The 17,515-nt window shown below is 51.0% G+C and overlaps 1 protein-coding gene across 1 annotated transcript; it reads left to right on the top strand.

Annotated features, from left to right (window-relative positions):
• The first annotated feature begins 47 nt into the window (after positions 1 to 47).
• Positions 48 to 14,911, top strand: Afmid (arylformamidase). Its single transcript, XM_037200850.1, has 10 exons — positions 48 to 143; positions 1,966 to 2,056; positions 10,763 to 10,867; positions 10,947 to 10,995; positions 13,397 to 13,482; positions 13,565 to 13,637; positions 13,761 to 13,858; positions 14,083 to 14,161; positions 14,249 to 14,390; positions 14,772 to 14,911. The coding sequence occupies exons 1-10, from the start codon at positions 96 to 98 to the stop codon at positions 14,820 to 14,822; spliced, it is 822 nt and encodes a 273-aa protein (XP_037056745.1). The 5' UTR covers positions 48 to 95; the 3' UTR covers positions 14,823 to 14,911.
• Positions 14,912 to 17,515: the final 2,604 nt, after the last annotated feature.

Raw genomic sequence — 17,515 nt, forward strand, 5'->3', positions numbered from 1 at the left:
CGCAAAGCGGACAAGGCGCACGTGGCCCCGCCCCCTCTTCCAGGGTCCCGGAGCAAAAGCTGGAGCGTAGCCCTCTGTGCTTGCTAGACCTGACCATGGCTGCCTCTGCGAGCGAGACGCCCTGGAAGACTTTGTCTGCAGAGGTAGGTGCAGCCGCCCAGAGCCCGGACCGGAATATTAGGAAGACACCAGACCACCCCTTCGGTGCCCACGTGCCAGATTTTCAAGGCTTGAGCGCCAGATTTCTTCATTTTCTCGTTTCAGGGCAGGTTTAGCCTGTTAACCTGGTTTTGAAGACAAGATAGCGAAAATTGAAGTCCATCAGAACTAAGGGGCTGAGGGTTTGAACCTTATTCTGAGGTTCAATGTGGGTTTATGTCAAAGGCTGGGGGTCCCTACCCTGAGTCGCTAAGCAAGGCAGGCACCCCCAGGGACAGACGGTATTCATTATTTAATTTCAGCTAAAAATTCTTATGGTTCACGCTGAGCATACCTAGAAGCAGTCTTTGTGCTACGAACTTGTGTTTGGTAACTCTGCCATGGATTATTGCAAGGGTTACCAACGGCGTATACCTGGCGACAACACATATTGGCGCTGGCTAATTACTATTCCGTTATGATTTCCGGATCGGTCAGCGGGTATCATTTAAATGAGATTCTTTGTTTAGGTCAGGGACAGGCATCTCAGAATTTGTTGAAAGTTAGGGACACTGGAGTTGTCCCCCTTCTCACAACTCTGTCAGCCTGGTGGAGGCCCACGCCTGTAATCCCAGGCAGAGGCAGGCAAGTCTCTGAGTTCGAGGCCAGCCTGGTCTACAAAGCAAGCTCCAGGACAGCCAGGACTACACAGAGAAATCCTGTGAAAAACCCCCATTATACGAATGAGGAGACTGAGGTTAGAGTCAGAGACAGCCGGTAGGCAATGAGAGTTGATGGGGTCAGCCTAGGCCTTTGTGTGATGACACACTATCCTCAAGATTCCCATGGGGCTGGAGAGGTGGCTCAGTGGTTAAGAGCACTGACTGTTCTTCCAGAGGACCCAGGTTCAATTCCCAGCACCCACATGGCAGCTCACACCTGTCTGTAACTCCAGTTCCAGGGCTTTGGACACCTTCACACAGACATACACACAGGCAAAAACACCAATGCACATAAAATAAAAATAAATAAATAAAAAAAGATTCCCATGATGTTGGCTTAGAGCGTTAGCTGTAATCCATCTCCTCCTTACTTTCTGTGTTACATGTGGGCATTTTATATGTTCCTCCATGGTGCTGCGCTCTGCCATTGAGATGTATTCCTTCTTTTTACGTCATTTATTTACAGGCAAGGTCTCCCTCGGTAGCCCTGGCCACCCAGGAACTTGCTATGTTCTAGGCTGTTCTCAACGCTGTGTTGCTCCTCCGGCCTCGGCCTCTGCAGTACTGGGATTGCGGCTGGACATCACGGCACCCCAGCTGCCTAGCCTCCCCCACACCCCTTGCTTTCCACCTGGCTGGGCAGCATTGCAAACTGACCTTTGATTTCTCCTTCCTCACTTACCTCTGTCCCTGTGACCCTGTGTGTGCCTGTGATCAATACTGACCTCCCAGGAAAACTGAGTCATGCCACTTGATCGATCACTAATGGCCACAGAGCTGCTTGGAGGAATGTGGCCCTCCATTGCCATTAACTGAACACCTTTACAGACCTCATCTCTCATTAGGGCTGTCAGCTGGTTAAGGGCATGGCTGCCACTGGGGTGCTCCTTTGCCACAAACCTAACGGCATGTAGCGTTCCACTGAGCTACCTAACTGGGGACAGCTAGAGGGTATGGTAGTGGAAGGTACAAGGGCTTGAAGGAAGCCGAGCGTATTACAGAGGGTCTTTTCATGGCAGAGCAACAGAGAAGGACATCTGTCTTGGGGTGGGTGGACACACCCAGCTGAGAGGGGGCGTCTCACAGAGCCCTGTCTTGCCCGCAGGAACTGGAGAAGCAGTACTCACCTAGCAGGTGGGTCATCCGGATGAAAGCGGAAGAAGTCGTCAGCACCTTCGTGCAGACAGGAATCCAGGGTACTGTGGGACTTCTCTGTGGATCCAGTAGCCACTTATGGGGGGGCTGCACCCCTGAGTGCTGAGGGGCACTTCCCTTGTTCCAGCCCCTCTGCTGGGGCAGGAGGTGGGGGGCTGGAGGCAGAAGAGGCTTAGATGAGGTCAAGCTATGGTGAGTCACAGCCGCCCCTCCTGGTCATCAAGGGCTCCCAGGCTCTAAAGCGGTGGTTCTCAGCTTGTTTAGGGGTCATGGACCCCTTCTGGGGGCTGAACAACCTTTTCACAGGGGTTGCCTAAGACCATCGAAAATACCAGATATTTACGTTACAGTTCATAATAGACAGTAGCAACATTACAGCTATGAAGTAGCAATGAAAATTATTTTATAGTCGGGGGTCACCACAACATGAGGAACTGTATTAAAGGGTCCCAGCATTAGGAAGGTTGAGAACCACTACTCTAAAAGGGCATTTTATGGTTGGCACTGAAATATGAGCTGAAAAGAGGAAAGAACACAAGATATTGTTGCTATTTTTTTTAAGGTTTTGTTTTTGTTTTTTTGGTCTTTAAGACAGGGTTTCTCTATGTAGCAGCCTTGGCTGTCCTATAGACCAGGCTGGCCTTGAACTCAGAGATCCTCCTGCCTCAGCATTCCAAGTGCTGGGATTAAAGACATGCACCACTACTGACCAGCAGTTTTTAATTTGATTGTTTTATTTTATTTTGAGACAAGGTCTTTCTGTGTAGCCTAGGCTGGCCTCTGATTTACTATGTAACCCAGGCTGGCCTCAAACTCATAAACTTTTGCCTCAGCCCCCTGAGAGCTGGGTTGCAAGTACAGGAAGCAGCTAGGGAGCTGGAGGAGGAGTATGATGGGGGGCTCCTGCCCAGCACGCACACAGCCCTGGGTTCAGTTCTCAGGGAGACATAAACCTGCCCGGTAGCGCGAGCCTGTGATTCTAGTACAGCGAAGAGGAGCAGAGATTCAGGGCCAGCCTCAGTCATGGAGTGAATGCCAAGCCAGGCCGGGATACAGGGGACAATGACTAGAAAGATTGGAAGGAAGGGAGGGAGGGAGAAAGGAAGGAAGGGAGGGACGGAGGCGGGGGAAATTAAGCCTTGGTTTCCTTTAAAACAATCAGAGTTTGGGACTGTGCATGTACGGTCTTCCCTCTGCCCCAGCGTGCTGTGGTGCTCTGTGGTAGCTCCGGCCCTAGGTGAGGCATCCGTGCTGAGTGGAAAGCTGCTTTAAGGAGGGAGTCGGGTGTGGAGAGAGCCAGCTGTCCCCCCAGGGGAGGAACTTGAGTGTGGAGGCAGCTAGCTGTGCACTCAGGGGGAACTGGATCCTGGCCTTCTGCCTAGTCTCAGCTGACTGACCAGAACTCTGCACTAGGGAGTTTCCGCAACAGATAGCCAGGGGGAGGATCAGGCTTTGGGGCGTTTAATCCACACATTCTATCTTGCACCTTGTCCCTGAAGTGTGGGTTGGAGCTGTTTCTTGGGTTGGGCTTTGAAGGGTCCTCGTTGTGGCCATCTCTGTAAATATGTGGAGATGTGTGGGTTTGGAGTGAACCCATTTGCCTGTCTTGTCTAGAAGGATTAAAAAAAAAGCCGGCCCAGAGGGAAGGACGTCAGCAGCCAAAGGCCAGAATTCAGAGTAGCCGATGCTTGCTCAGAAACCCCTGTGCGCAGCTCTCAAGAAATGCTGGCAGGGCTGTTCTGATGGTGCAAGCCCTCAAGGCAGATCTCTAGCGTGCAAGGCCAGTGAGGTCTAGGTTGTGAGTTCAAGGCCAGCCAGGGCTACACAGTGAACCGTGTCCTAGCAGGGCTTGGGTTTCAGCTTTTTCCCCTCAGCCTTCCTCTTTGTGTTTCCCAGGCAAGCATGTTTACCAACCGAGCCAGCCCCCTTAATGTCTCTTTAGAGACAGAGTTTCTCTGTGTAAGAGCCCTGGCTGTCCTGGAACTCCCTTTGTAGACCAAGCTGCCCAAACTCACAGAGATCCACCTGCCTCTGCCTCCCGAGTGCTGGGATTAAAGGTGTGCGCCGCCGCCACCCCTACCCGGCATAGTGTACATTTGTTTTGTATGTGTATACGTGTGGGCACAAGTGCCCCATGTGCATGTAGAGGTCAGAGGGCAACATGCTGGAGCCTGCTCTCCTCCTGCCGCATGGGATGAAGCAGGCTGTCAGGCTTGACTGGCAGCGGGGGCTTTTACCGGCTAAGACATCTCCCTGGCCCCACTTTTTATTTTTAAATCTATTGCATTGGCTGGGCAGGGTGGTGCACACCTATAATCCATCCTCCGTCAGTGGTAACGGGAGCGCCGGGCATCCTCAGCTACTTAGTGAATTAGAGGCCAGCCTAGGCTACATGACACCCAGTCTCAGAAACATACAAAACCAGATCAAAGCAAACACGATACTGCATTAAAATGTTGCCCTTAATTATTGAGTTGGTAGAAGTCAATTCTGTCTGTCTGTCTGTCTGTCTGTCTGTCTGTCTGTCTCTCTCCGGGCCCTCCCCCCTATAGTTTATGTATAACAGGCATGTCCCACTTCCCTGCCAGATGAGGTCAAATTGCCCACCCAATGACTAGCCGGAGACCGCTTTCCTCCGTTACTGAGTTTCTGGGCTATCCCAGGACTCCCTCAGAGCTGCCCATGAGTCTCCGAGGTTTCCTCATGGTGATGACACAGGAGATGGAAGACAGGTATAGATGGATGGGGGTGGGGAAAACCGAAAAACATCCTCTAGCCACCTCAGAGGACCTCGCTGCACGGGCAGAAGAGAAGGAAACCGGTCCAGCCGTGTGCTGTGAGTTACCTTTGTCTTGTTGAGACAAGAGCCTCACTGCGTAGCCTGGCTGGCCTGGAACTCCCTCTGTAGACCAGGCTGGCCCCAAACTCAGAGAGCCGCCCGGCTCTGCCTCCCAGATGCTGGGATTAAAGGTGTGTGATCATGCCCTGCTTGACAACTATGGTTTTTAAAAAGATTTCTTTTAATTATGTGGGGGTGGGCAGCTCTATTCACTGGCTGTGAAGTCCTTCTGGGAGCTCTGGTTTGCAGAGCTGAGTGGCCATGCTAGGGCTCAGGTGTGCCGCATACAAAGGCCACTTGTCTACTGGCTGGGCAGGGAGACATTGGATATATCAGCAGCCTGGGCGTAGCTGCGAGGGGCCTTAACTGGATAGGTAGGTGGGGTTCTAAGATGGACAGCGGGTGCTCCCCTTGGCCGATTAGCAGGCCTTATAATAACGATTTTCCTTCTGTGATAAGACGAAGAAAATAAAGGCTTGCAAAACACTATCCTAATTCTTCCTTTATTATTATTATTTTATACTCCTGGATATCCTGGTATTCATTGTGTAACTGTGCCAGCCTTGAACTCTCTGAAATTCTTCTGCCTCAGCCTCTCAAGTGTAAAAACTACAAGCATGACTAGCTTTAGTTCCAAGGCATTATAATCATCTGTAGTGGAACCCGATATCTGTTAAGCAGTGGCTGCCGATCCTGCCTCCTCCGCCCTCCCCCCACCTCCCCACTGAGTCCGTCTCCACAGAGTCACCTACTCAATGGACTTGTACATTAGGCAATGTCTTTGAGGTCATTCCATGTTCCAGCAGGTAACAGGTTTGCATTCCTTTTTTATGGCACAATAATATTCCACCGTGCTCCACAAGTTGGTCCTCCCTCTGTGAACACTGGGTTGTTTCCACCTTTGGCTTTTGGGAGCACCCCATGAACATTCACCAGACTGGGTGTGTTCTACAAGTTTATTTGCTTGTCATGGGCCAGCAAGCAAGCCCAATGCTTTTCGACCTTACTGAAGCTGTGCCCTTTAATACAGTCCCTCATGTCATGGTGTCGCCCACCATAAAAGTATTTCGTTGCTTCTTCATAACTGTAATTTTGTTACTGTTATGAATTGTAATGTAAATACCTGATATGTGGCCCCCAAAGGGGTTGGGACCCACAGGCTGAGAACCTCTGCTATAAGACACCCACCTTTGCCCACTGAGCCATTTTGCTGGTCCTTCCTAAAGTTTTAGTGGGTAGGCAGGTGCCTGAATCTAACCTCTTCTTCCAGTTCCTTCTGCTTCTGCAAATCCTTTTTGTGGTCACTGTTTAAAGACTGATTTTCTTTTTTTAAATAAATTTTATCTTTTATTTTATGTGTGTGGGTGTTTTGCCTGCGTGCATGTCTGGGCACCACACGCATGCCTGGTGCTTAGGGAGCCCGGATGGGGTGAGAGTCTCTGAAGCTGGAGTTCCAGGAGGTTGTGAGCGTCCTGACATGGACGTCCTGGCACAGAGCGAGGGGGAGGCGCTCCTCTACCTCCCCCCATCTGGAGCTCCTCCAGATGTTCCCCACGGCTCTGCCTCCCTTCCCTGCTCCACTGGCCTTTCTGTGGGGTCCTTGGATTTGACTGAAATTCTCTGAGACTGGGCCTCAGGCCTCCTCCCTCCCCTCGCTGTCAAGGATGGCCGTGCTCCTGACCCTCTGGCCTCCGCCTTCCGGTGACTACAGGTGACAACCCAGCTACTGTTAGTGTTTGATTATTTGCTCCCAGCATCTATAAAAAGGGCTTGGAGGTAGAGCACCAGAAGCTCAAATCCCAGGGCTCCATCCCCTGCGCTCAAAAACAAACTAAATATAGAGAGACCGTTACAGCTTAAACATTAAAACATGTTTTTGGAAACTGGGGAGATTGCCCAGTTGGAAGAACACTGACTCTTCCAGAGGACCTGGGTTCAGTTCCCAGTACCCACTTGACAGCTCACAACTGTCTGTAACTCCAGTTCCAGGGATCTGATGCCCTCTTCTGACCTCCTTGGGCACCAGGCATGCACATGGTGTACAGACATACATGCAGGCAAAATACTCGAACACATAAAATAAATTTAGTTTAAAAAAAACAAAAAAACAAACAACAAACCGAAACACGCTTGCTAAATGAAGTGAAAAATAAAGATAAACCAGAATCCCAGGGCTGGAGAGGTGGCTCAGTGGTTAAGAGCATGTACTGCTCTTGCATAAGACAAGAGTTTGGTTCCCAGCCCCAGTGTTAGGGGGCACATAGCTGCCTTTAACTCCAACCCCAGGGGCTCTAGGGCCCTCCTCTGGCTTCCACAGATGCCTGCAGAGGTGCACATGCACACACACACACACACAGATGCACATATACATATGTAAATAGAAATAAAATAAATCTTAATAAAACAAAACACCAGAGTCCTAGTACTCAAGAGGCCAAAGCAGGAGGTTCAAGGGGCCAGCCTGGGCTACATAGATCCAGACCAGCCTGGGGAAAGGGTCTCAAAAATGCAAAGCAAAACAGAGTGTGATATGCACTCCAATGATCCTAGCAGTTGGAATGTGGAGGCAGGAGGATTGGAAGTTTGAGGCTACCCTCTCAGCTGCCTGGCTCAGGCCTCCACTTCCACTATTAGCCTGCTAACACAGTACTCAGGTTGGTTCCATGCCATGACTGCTAGAACCTGGGGTTTTGTAGTTGGAAGTTTTCTCCGGTCCTGCCTGGCCTCCTGGTCTGCCTTCCTCCAGTTGTGCCTGGCCCCGTGGTCCCTTAGCCACTTATAAAATAATCACCTAGAGGCTTAGTATTAATTGTAAATTATATGGCCTATCGCTCAGGCTTCTTGCTAGCTAGCTCTTATAACTTGACCCATTCTATTTATCTATAAGCTGACACGTGGCCATGGCTTACTGGTGCTTTAATGTCTTGCTTCTCCTGGTGGTGTTGGTGTCTCTCTAGATTCCGCCTTTCTCTTCCTGTCTCTCTCGGATTTCTCGCCTGCCTCTAAGCTGCCTTGTCATAGGCCAATGCAGCTTTATTTATTAACCAATGGGAAAACACATATTCACAGCAAACAGAAGACTTCCCCCAGCAGGGTTTTGTCTGTAAGTGTTTTGATACTTTGGGTTATGGATAATTAAAGTCCAGTTCTGGCTTTGTTATGAGGTTTTTGTTGGGGTGTCTTGCTAAAGCCCTCCTGTGTTCCTACTGGAGAGTTCAGAGCCTGGAGGCTAGGTGGTATTTACACTCTGTGGGTGGCTGTACACCACCTGACCTTTGTGTCCCTGCTGCCCACTGTAGGTGGACTTTCTCTGTCCTGCCAGCCAGCTCCTAAATAACCACACAGAGAATTGTTGATTATAAGTGCTCAGACAATAGCTCAGGCTTGTTACTGACTAGCTCTTACAACTTAAATTAACTCATTTTTATCTACACTCTACCACATGGCAGTACCTTTTTTCATAATGGCGTGATCATCTGCCTCTTCTGTATCTGGCTGGAGACTCCACCCTTCTTTATCCCCATGCTCTCTTTTTATCCGCAAGTCTCACCTAATCTCTACCTGCCTAGCTATTGGCCAGTTAGCCCTTTATTAAACCACTGAGAACAACAAATATTCAGTGTACAAAAAGATCGTTCCACTGAAGTCCACTGAGCAACATCCCAGCCAGAGGCCTTTTCTTTTCTTTTTTTTTTTTTTTTCTTGTCTTTGTTTGTTTGTTTTCCAGACAGGTTTTCTCTGTGTAGTCCTGGCTGTTCTGGAACTCACTCTATAGACCAGGCTGGCTTTGAACTCACAGAGATTTGCCTGCCTCTCCCTGCCAAGTGCTGGGAATAAAGGTGTGTGCCACCACCGCCTGGCCAGGGGCAGTTTCTTGGTCAGTGGTGTTTTGAATGTCTGGGATTCCTGTGTGCTAACCCCGTCACCTACAGTGGCTGTTTCTTTTGCTCTTCAACTGAGCACAAAAGTGTGATTTTGAGTGAGGCTGTGGTGGTGTACAGCTTTAATCCCAGGCGGCTCTCCAGGAGTTCGAGGCTAATCTGATCTACAGAGTGTGTCCCAGGACAACCAGGACTACACAGAGAAATCCTACCTTGAAAAAAAAAAAAGTGTGGTTTTAGCACCAAGTAAATCTAATCCAGTCAGTCAAGCTGTTAGGACTCTTAATGAAATCAATAGCTTTTGATTGTTTCCTGTGCTGATGACCCAGAGGCACACACAGCTCACTTGTTAGAAGCTCCTGTGGAGGACACTGGCAGTACCCTTCTAATGACAAGCATGTCCACCCTTTGACCCAGAAGTTACACTTCCTGTGGGTGCTTATTCCCAGACAGGGTTTCTCTATGTAGTTTTGGTTCCTGTCCTGGATCTTGCTCTGTAGACCAGGCTGGCCTCAAACTCACAGAGATCCGCCTGCCTCTGCCTCCCGAGTGCTGGAATTAAAGGTGTGTGCCACCACCACCTGGCATAAAATAATCTCTTTTAAAAGGCACTGTCTTAGATTCAGATGTCCCTGTCCCTAAATGGATGGTCTCAAGTGTGGGAGTCCAACTCTGACCTGTCAGAGGGTTCTTGGGGGGAGGAGTGAGGAAGTATTAGATAGAAATATAGACAGAGACGGAGAGAAGGACTGGGTCAATAAACCAGCCACCTTGAGGTTTATTCCAAAGGGCTTTTTATACAATGCCAAGAGGTGAGGCAAAAGACCTCCCCCTTTCAAGATCAGCACAACTACAGCCAAGTGCAGACCCTTCCAAACACCTGGTAACCACGCCCATGGCCAAATCATCCCATTATGCAGCCCTGCTGGATAAAGCAAGTTCAGAGTCTCTGACCTTGAGTAAGGTCTTACTAGGGAGCTCTGTGAGCCTCCACACTCAAGATTACCAATTTCAGGTTGTCAAGATGGTTCAGTGGGTAAAGGTGCCTGCCATGTAAGACTGGCAGCCTGAGTTCCAGGTACTTCTCCCCCCTCCCCCCTTGGCTTTTTGAGACAGGGTTTCTCTGTGTAACAGTCCTGGCTGTCCTGGAACTCACTCTGTAGACCAGGCTGGCCTCAAACTCACAGAGATCCGCCTGCCTCTGCCTCCTGAGTGCTGGGATCAAAGGCGTGCGCCACCACCGCCCAGCTCCATATACCTTTTTTGAGACACTGCCTCAGAAAATAAAACAAGGAGCCAGGCATGGTAGTACACACCTTTAATCTCAGCATTGGGAAGCAGAGGCAAACGGATTTCTTTGTGAGTTCAAGGCCAGCCTGGTCTATAGAGTGAGTTCCAGCACAGCCAGGGCTATGTAGAGATATCCTTTCTCAAAAATAAATAAATAAATACATATAAAAATAAACAAAAAATAAACAAATAGAAATAAAGCATGGCTGGGTTGCTGGCTCGGTTGACGAAGTGCTTGCCGCTCAGATGTGAGGACCTGAGTTCAGACTTGGTGGCAATCATACCCTCACCGTCACACACACAAGATCTGTAAATTGTCCTCCGATGATCTGAGTTCAATCCCAGTACCCGTGGTGAAAGGAGAGAATGGATTCCTGCAAGTAGTCCTCTGACCTCAGCAAGCACACTGACGCGTGCACACCTTAATACACACGCACGCCACACCGAGTGAACGGATAAAAGTGTAATTAAAAAATACAAGTAAAAATAGATTGCTTTTGCAAGGGCTTAGCTAATGCGTGCGTCTGGTGGTGTGTGTGTGAGAAGGATGCAGTGAGGCTGTGGCTGCCACAGAGCTGCTGGGACCACAGGTCTGCAGACGCCAGGGCCGGGGTGGGGGGGGGTGGGGGTGGGGGGTGGGGGGGGCTCCTGCCGGGAGCTGCCTCAGCTGACCGTTGATCGCCGCTGCCTGTAACTTGCTGTTCCCGGCTTGACTGACAACTTGTCTGCATCTGCAGCCACCAGGAAAGCCCGGGCCACCAGGAGAAACCAGCTGGATGTACCCTATGGAGATGGCGAAGGGGAAAAAATGGACATCTACTTTCCGGATGAGGACTCCAAGGGTGAGATGAGCAGGACTCATGGTCCCCGCAGAAGCAGCCGGGCGTCCGGCTCACCAGCGCCCCCTGCCTTTTGTTACAGCTTTTCCCCTCTTCCTGTTCGTCCATGGAGGATACTGGCAGAATGGAAGGTGAGTGGGGAGGAAGGTGAGTGGGGATGCGATGACTGAAGAAGAGGAGGAGTCACCTCTCCTCAGATCGGCGTTCCCAAGCTGCCGTGACACATTACCATGAGGTCCAGCCTGCAAGCAGAGAGATGTGACCTCTCACATCTGTGGGGCAGGAAGTCAGAATCAAGGTGCTCCAGGGACAGCCTGGAGGTGCTAAGGGAGGCGCTCAGCTTCCGGCTGGGTGTTCCTGGGCTGTGTCTGTGTCTCCAGCTTCTGCTTTCGCCTTCACGTGGTCACTGATGACTGTCCCAGAGCTCCCTCACCTTACAAAGACTCCATAGGGTTGGACACATAGCTCAGGGGTTAAGCACACTTACTGCTCTTCCAGGAGACCTACAGCCCCAGGGAACCCGATGTCCTCTTCTGGCCTCCACAGGAACTGCACCCATGTGCACAGATACACGCACATACATTAAAAACAAGTAAATCTTTTTTGGAGGGAGGGGCAGTTCAAGACAGGGTTTCTCTGTGTAGCCCTGGCTGTCCTAGAACTCACTCTGTAGACCAGGTTGGTCTTAGATTCCAAGATCCACCTGCCTCTGCCTCTCAAGTGCTGGGATTAAAGGTGTGTGCCACCACTGCCTGGCAATAAATCTTTTTTTAAAAAAGGCACTGTCTTAGATGTAGTTGTCCCTGTCCCTAATTATTAGATGATCTCAAGATTATCAATTTCAAGTTGGCACGTTGGCTCAGTGGGTAAAGGTGCTTGCCACGCAAGCCTGGCAGCCTGAGTTCAGTCCCTGGAATCCACATAAAGGTGGAGGAGAGAACCAACTCCACAGAGTTGTCCTCTGACCTCCACGTGTGCTGTGATGGGTGCACCACCCAACAGATACATCATGCATACTGTGTTTTTATTTGTGTATGAGTGTGTGTGCATGTATGTATGTGTACCATGTGCATGCAGTGCCCAAGGAGGCCAGAAGAGGGCATCAGATGTCCTGAACTGATAGAGGTGGTTGTGAGCTGTCATGTGGGTGCTGGACACTGAACTACACTGAACTCAGGACCTCTGGAAGAGCAGCCACTGTTCTTCACCACTGAGCCATCTCTCCAGCCCACCAGGATTATCAGTTCTGGCTGTAGAGATTCTATATCCATGTAAGATCACATCCTGAGCTCTTGGGTGCAGGATTTGGACATATATTTTCAGGAAATAGAATCTAAGACTCTCCATCCACTGAAAATTGTGTTTGACCAACTTGCTTGTCAAAGTAATGTCAGCGTGACCAACTATACAGGCTTGTTTGGGACCAAGAGGACATGGAGTGTTCAGTGTTTTGGAAAATAAGAGTGGGAAAGCTGAGGCAGGAGGATGACTGCAAGTTTGAGGCCAGCCTTGTCTCAGAAGACACAAAGCAAGAACTTGAGCTGTAGCCAGGTCAGTAGAATGCCTGTGGCATGCACTAAATCCTGTGTTCCACTGCCAGCACTGAATCGAACTGAGTGTGACCGTGTATACCTGTGATCCCAGCCAGAGGAGGTGGACAACAGGATCAGAAGTTCGGGTTATCCTCAGCTATGTAGGAGTTTGAGCCAGCCTGGGATGCTTGAAATGGGGAGCACATGTTTACACATACATACTGCATGCACACTGTTGGTGTCCCTGAGTTGGGAAGGAGGGTGCTTAGCATCTTGGAGGACACTGCTGTCCTCAGGACCATCCTGCAGATGCCTGTCATTGGATCTACCCAGTGCCCCTCTAGCACGCTTGTCTTTTTTTGAGCTTATTCATCCACTATATTTCATTTAGAACTTTCTACACTTTTAATATTCAACTCTCATGACTTGCTAAGAGAGGGAACATGACTGTCTCTATTTTCCAACGGAGGGAGCCAGCCTGGAGGTGAAAGTCCCCAAGGTCCTGTGGTTAGCGTGACGGAGTGAGGACAGCCTGTTCTTTTCTCTCGGCACACAGTGTCCTGTGTGCGTGGGATATCTGCCATGTGGTGTGTCTGGGACCTTAGGGAAACAGCGTCATGGTCACATGGTCAAGATGCCTCCAATTGTCACTTCTTTATCTGTTGTTGGGGTTTTTTGAGACTCCATCTCACATAGCCGAGGCTAGCCTCAGATTCACTAAGTAGCTAAGGATGACCTTGGACTCCTGATCCTGCTGCCTCTCCTCCCCAAATGTGGCATTACAAGCTCCTTGACATTATGATGTGTGTGAGTGTTTTGCCTGCATGCATGTAAGTGCACCACGGCATGCCTAGTGCATGCGGAGGTAGAAGAGGAACTGGAGTTACAGATGTTTATGTGCCTCCACATGGGAACTAGGGATCAACCTTTGTCTCAGAAGAGCAGCCAGTGCTCTTAACCCATGAGCCGGCTCTCCAGCACCCTCTTTGTCTTTCCACAGTAAAGGTGACTCGGCCTTCATGGTGAACCCGCTGACAGCACAAGGGGTGGTCGTGGTGATAGTGGATTACGACATTGCACCCAAAGGTAGCCTCTGAAGATTTGGGGGCCGGAGCTCTGTGAGGGGAGAGCCCCGGTGGATCCTGATCCAGCTCTTTCCTCTACTCAGGCACGCTAGACCGGATGGTGGACCAGGTGACCCGCAGTGTTGCATTTCTGCAGCGGCGGTATCCAAGCAATGAGTGGGTATCGTTGCTGATGCTCGTGGTGGTCCAAGGGAGGGGTAGGTCTGTGGAGCCAGATGCAGACTAGGACTCCTGAGGCCTTAGGGCTGTGGATATAACCCTGCTCTCTGTCTGACCCAGGGGAATCTACCTCTGTGGACACTCTGCAGGAGCTCACCTGGCCGCCATGGTGCTCCTTGCCAGTTGGACCGAGCATGGCGTCACACCCAACCTCCAAGGTTTCTCAGTGTTTGTCAAAACAGGATCTCGGGTAACCCAGGCTGGCATCCAGCCATTAAGGTTTCTGTGGGTATAGGATCTAGCCAGGTAGCTCTTCCCCTCTCTAGAGAGGTGGAGGGTTGAGCAGCTGATTGGAAGGCTGGTGACTTGGGTGCTGACCTAGAGGGTGGGTAGGTCCATCTTCCTGGGCCCGGCCCCTGGTATGAGCTCCTCACCTTCACAGGTTTTCTCCTGGTGAGTGGAATCTACGACCTGGAGCCCATCATATCTACCTCCCAGAATGCCCCTCTGCACATGACCCTGTGAGTCGTTGGCCCTCTCTCCATCTCCAGCCCCCCCCTGAGGCCTGTCTCCCCTCTGCCCTGACTCCTCCACTCTCCCTCCCCCAGGGAAGACGCTCAGAGAAACAGCCCACAGCGATGCTTGGAGATGGCCCCAGCGAGGCCTGTGGGTCCAGCCTGTTCTGTGCTGGTGGTTGTGGGTCAGCATGACTCCCCGGAATTCCACCGACAGTCCAGGGAGTTCTATGAGGTACTGCCGATGGCTTGGTTATGTTTGAGGGTCATGTGATCTCTTCTTCCTTGTTATTGGGCCCCAACGCACTGGGCTTGGTGGTGTACGCACTGTCCCAGTTACTCTGGAGACTGAGGCAGGAGGACCGTGAGGTCAGGGGGCACTGTAAAGTGATCCCAAGGCCAGCCTAAGTAACTTGTTCCAAAATTTAAAAGGAAAGAAAACACGTTGCTCGGTGGTAATGTACTTGCTAAGCATGAGCAAGGTCCTGGTACAGTCCTCAGGACTGTAATAAATAGAGATATTCTGTCTAACTGGACTCCAGGACAGTCAGTCATTCAACAGATGCATTCAGATGACCTGCCATACACCGGACACTGAGAGTCCTTCCTCCCCCAGGCACACTCTTACGTCTGCTCCTCATTCCTGTTCAGACACTGCGCCGAGTAGGATGGAAGGCCTCTTTCCAGCAGCTGCGTGGTGTGGATCACTTTGACATCATAGAGAACCTGACCCGAGAGGATGACGTACTCACCCAGGTGGGGCTCAACCCTTCCCTCAGCACAGCCCTTCTAAGGTGGAGAGTGTGGATCCCGTTGCCCTAACACAGAGGAAGGCTATGTGGAGGGGCTGGCTTACCTCAGCATCCAGAAGGTTGAGGCCCCTGGCGCCCGACCCAGGAGGCAAATGCATCCTGGGCTTTCTGTAGGCTACTTTCTCCCCGACAGTGTGGAGGGATCTGCCGGGAGGGGACTATGCATGGCCATGGCCAGGGCAGCAAGGGTGGAAGAAAACCACTGGCCTGTGTCTAGGTGCCAAAGTGGAAGCCAGCTTCACAGAAGGGCCGGTGCAGGTGGCTGGTGTTATCACAGCCTTCGGTTTGTTTTTGAGACAGTGCCGCACTGTGTAGCCCTAGCTGGACTGGGACCACCTATGCAGATCAGGCTGCCCTCAACACTTGCGGTGATCCTTCTGCCTCTTTTTGAGGCAGGGTTTCTTTGTGTCACCCTGTCTGTCTTGGCACTCAATATGTAGACCAGACTGGCCTCGAACTCAGAAATCCACCTGCCTCTGCACGCTGAGTGCTGGGATTAAAGGCATGTACCACCACCACCACCTGACCCAGCTAGCTTTGACCTTTTTTTGGGTTTTGTTTTTGTTTTTGAGACAGAGTTTCTCTGTGCCTGTCCTAGAACTTGCTCTGTAGACCAGGCTGGCCTCAAACTCACAGAGATCCGCCTGGCTCTGCCTTCCGAGTGCTGGGATCAAAGGTGTGCGCCACCACTCCCGGCACCCACAGATGCTCTTCAGTCAGGTAGCCATCCAGCCCTGGACTTCCTCATCTTCTCTTCTTACTGCAGATCATTTTGAAAACAATCTTCCCGACCCTCTGAGGACACCTGGTCTCCAGCCTATGTGCACCTCAGGAAACCTCCAGAAAAGAGGTGACTGCCACCTAATGCTGGCTTGTCCGTCCCCTGGGACATTTCCCCTGCTCTGAACACAGCCTCCCAGTCATTCTTCTCCCTACCTGGATGGAGCTCCGGGGACAGCCTGCAGATTGTCACTGGGATATGCACACAGCCACCATCTGGCCAAGTCTGCCCGCCTCCTGCCGACAGGGCGGGCGTGACACCGGCCTCTGGCCTGCTTTCTGTGCCATTTTGCAGCATCAGTATGGACTGGCTGGGACTGGGGCTGCTACTCAGCTCCTGCCTCACACGACAGAAGAGGGCGGAGTCGGGAGGGAATGAAGAATGAAAGAGACCAACTAACCACCGGGGGTGCAGCTCAAGGGTAGATGCTGGACCAGTGTGCATAGGATTCTGGGTTCAATCCCTGGTATTAACAAGAAAATAATAAAGAACTGAAAAAAAAGACAGAGATAAAGGTCATGCCCGGTGTGGTGGTGTACACCTGAATCCCAACACGGAAGCAGGAGGGTTGTTTTTAGTTCAAGTCCAGCCTGAGCTACATGGCAAGACCCCGTCTCAATAAGAAGAAGAGCTGGTGAGATAGCGCAGCAGGTCAGAGGGCCTGGCACCAAGTCTGACAACCTGTGTTGGGTCCTGGGGACCCATATGGAAGGAAACAACCAGCTCCCCAAATTCTCCTTTGACTGTCATGTCTACGTGTGCCTTAGCGTGCACACCTGCACAGGCACGATGGTGATGATGGTGATGATGGTAATAAGAGCCCAGGCTTGTGCCTGCCGTACAGACGAACACAAGGATTTACTTAGAAGTGCAGCGTCCCGGGGAGACCACCTGCACAATGATCTTTGTGAGTTTGAGGCCAGCCTGGTCTACAGAGCAAGTCCAGGACAGCCAGGGCCACACAGAGGAGATCCTGTCTTGAAAAACCAAGGGGGGGGAGAATAAAGAAAATCAAGATACAGTCTTAGTGACAGAGTTTTGATGTTCAACTATGTAATGCAGCACAGTCTCAGAATGTCATATAGGAGGCTACAATGTCCAGAGGCTTCTATTTGGTCTGTCTGTCTATCCCTGGCTGACCTGGGACTCACTGAGGCCAGCTTGTCTCTGCCTCCCTGGGTTTCCGTGTGTGCACAGAGCAATGAATAGAAAGGGAAAACTCTAGAAAGATCCACACAAGATTCTGTGCTCTATGGAGGGTGCAGTGCCAGGGAGACATGGAGGGTGTTTGCTCTGTCTGGATTCCCTGACTCTACAGTAACTGTTGAAAGAGAACTGAGGACTTCCGTGTGGGAATGTTATGGTTGTGACCAGAATCCACTCTGGAGTTGTAAGGAAGGTGACTCACAAGCCCCAGGGCCTCCCTGGGTTCTGGAACACATTCCTGGGTATCGCTCACCTGGGCTGGGCTGGGAGTTGCTCCCTAGGCTGTATCCTAAGCCAGGCAAGAGAAATCATAAGTGAATAAACATTTATGTAGGTATATGATATGCTATACATAAAACACAATATAGAGAAAAGGGCTGGGAGTGTGTTTGCCAGTAATCCAGCAGACAGCAGAGGCGGCGGGGGGTGGGGGGGTGGGGGGGAGTGTATTAAGTTCAACATGGTGAGTTTAGGCCATTCAGGGCTCCCTAGCGAGACTCAAAACTCCGAGAAGGGCCGTCAAGATGGCTCAGAGGTAGAAGCGCTTGCTGAACAAGCCTG

Source organism: Peromyscus leucopus, chromosome 8b (assembly GCF_004664715.2).
Source record: "Peromyscus leucopus breed LL Stock chromosome 8b, UCI_PerLeu_2.1, whole genome shotgun sequence".
Lineage (NCBI taxonomy): Eukaryota > Metazoa > Chordata > Mammalia > Rodentia > Cricetidae > Peromyscus > Peromyscus leucopus.

Bases quoted from the DNA above. Each gene is read 5' to 3' on its own strand.
- Afmid (XM_037200850.1), top strand. From the start codon at position 96: ATGGCTGCCTCTGCGAGCGAGACGCCCTGGAAGACTTTGTCTGCAGAG. The intron at 10,868-10,946 runs GTGAGATGAGCA...CTTTTGTTACAG, and splicing joins TCCGGATGAGGACTCCAAGG to CTTTTCCCCTCTTCCTGTTC. The intron at 13,483-13,564 runs GTAGCCTCTGAA...TCCTCTACTCAG, and splicing joins TTACGACATTGCACCCAAAG to GCACGCTAGACCGGATGGTG.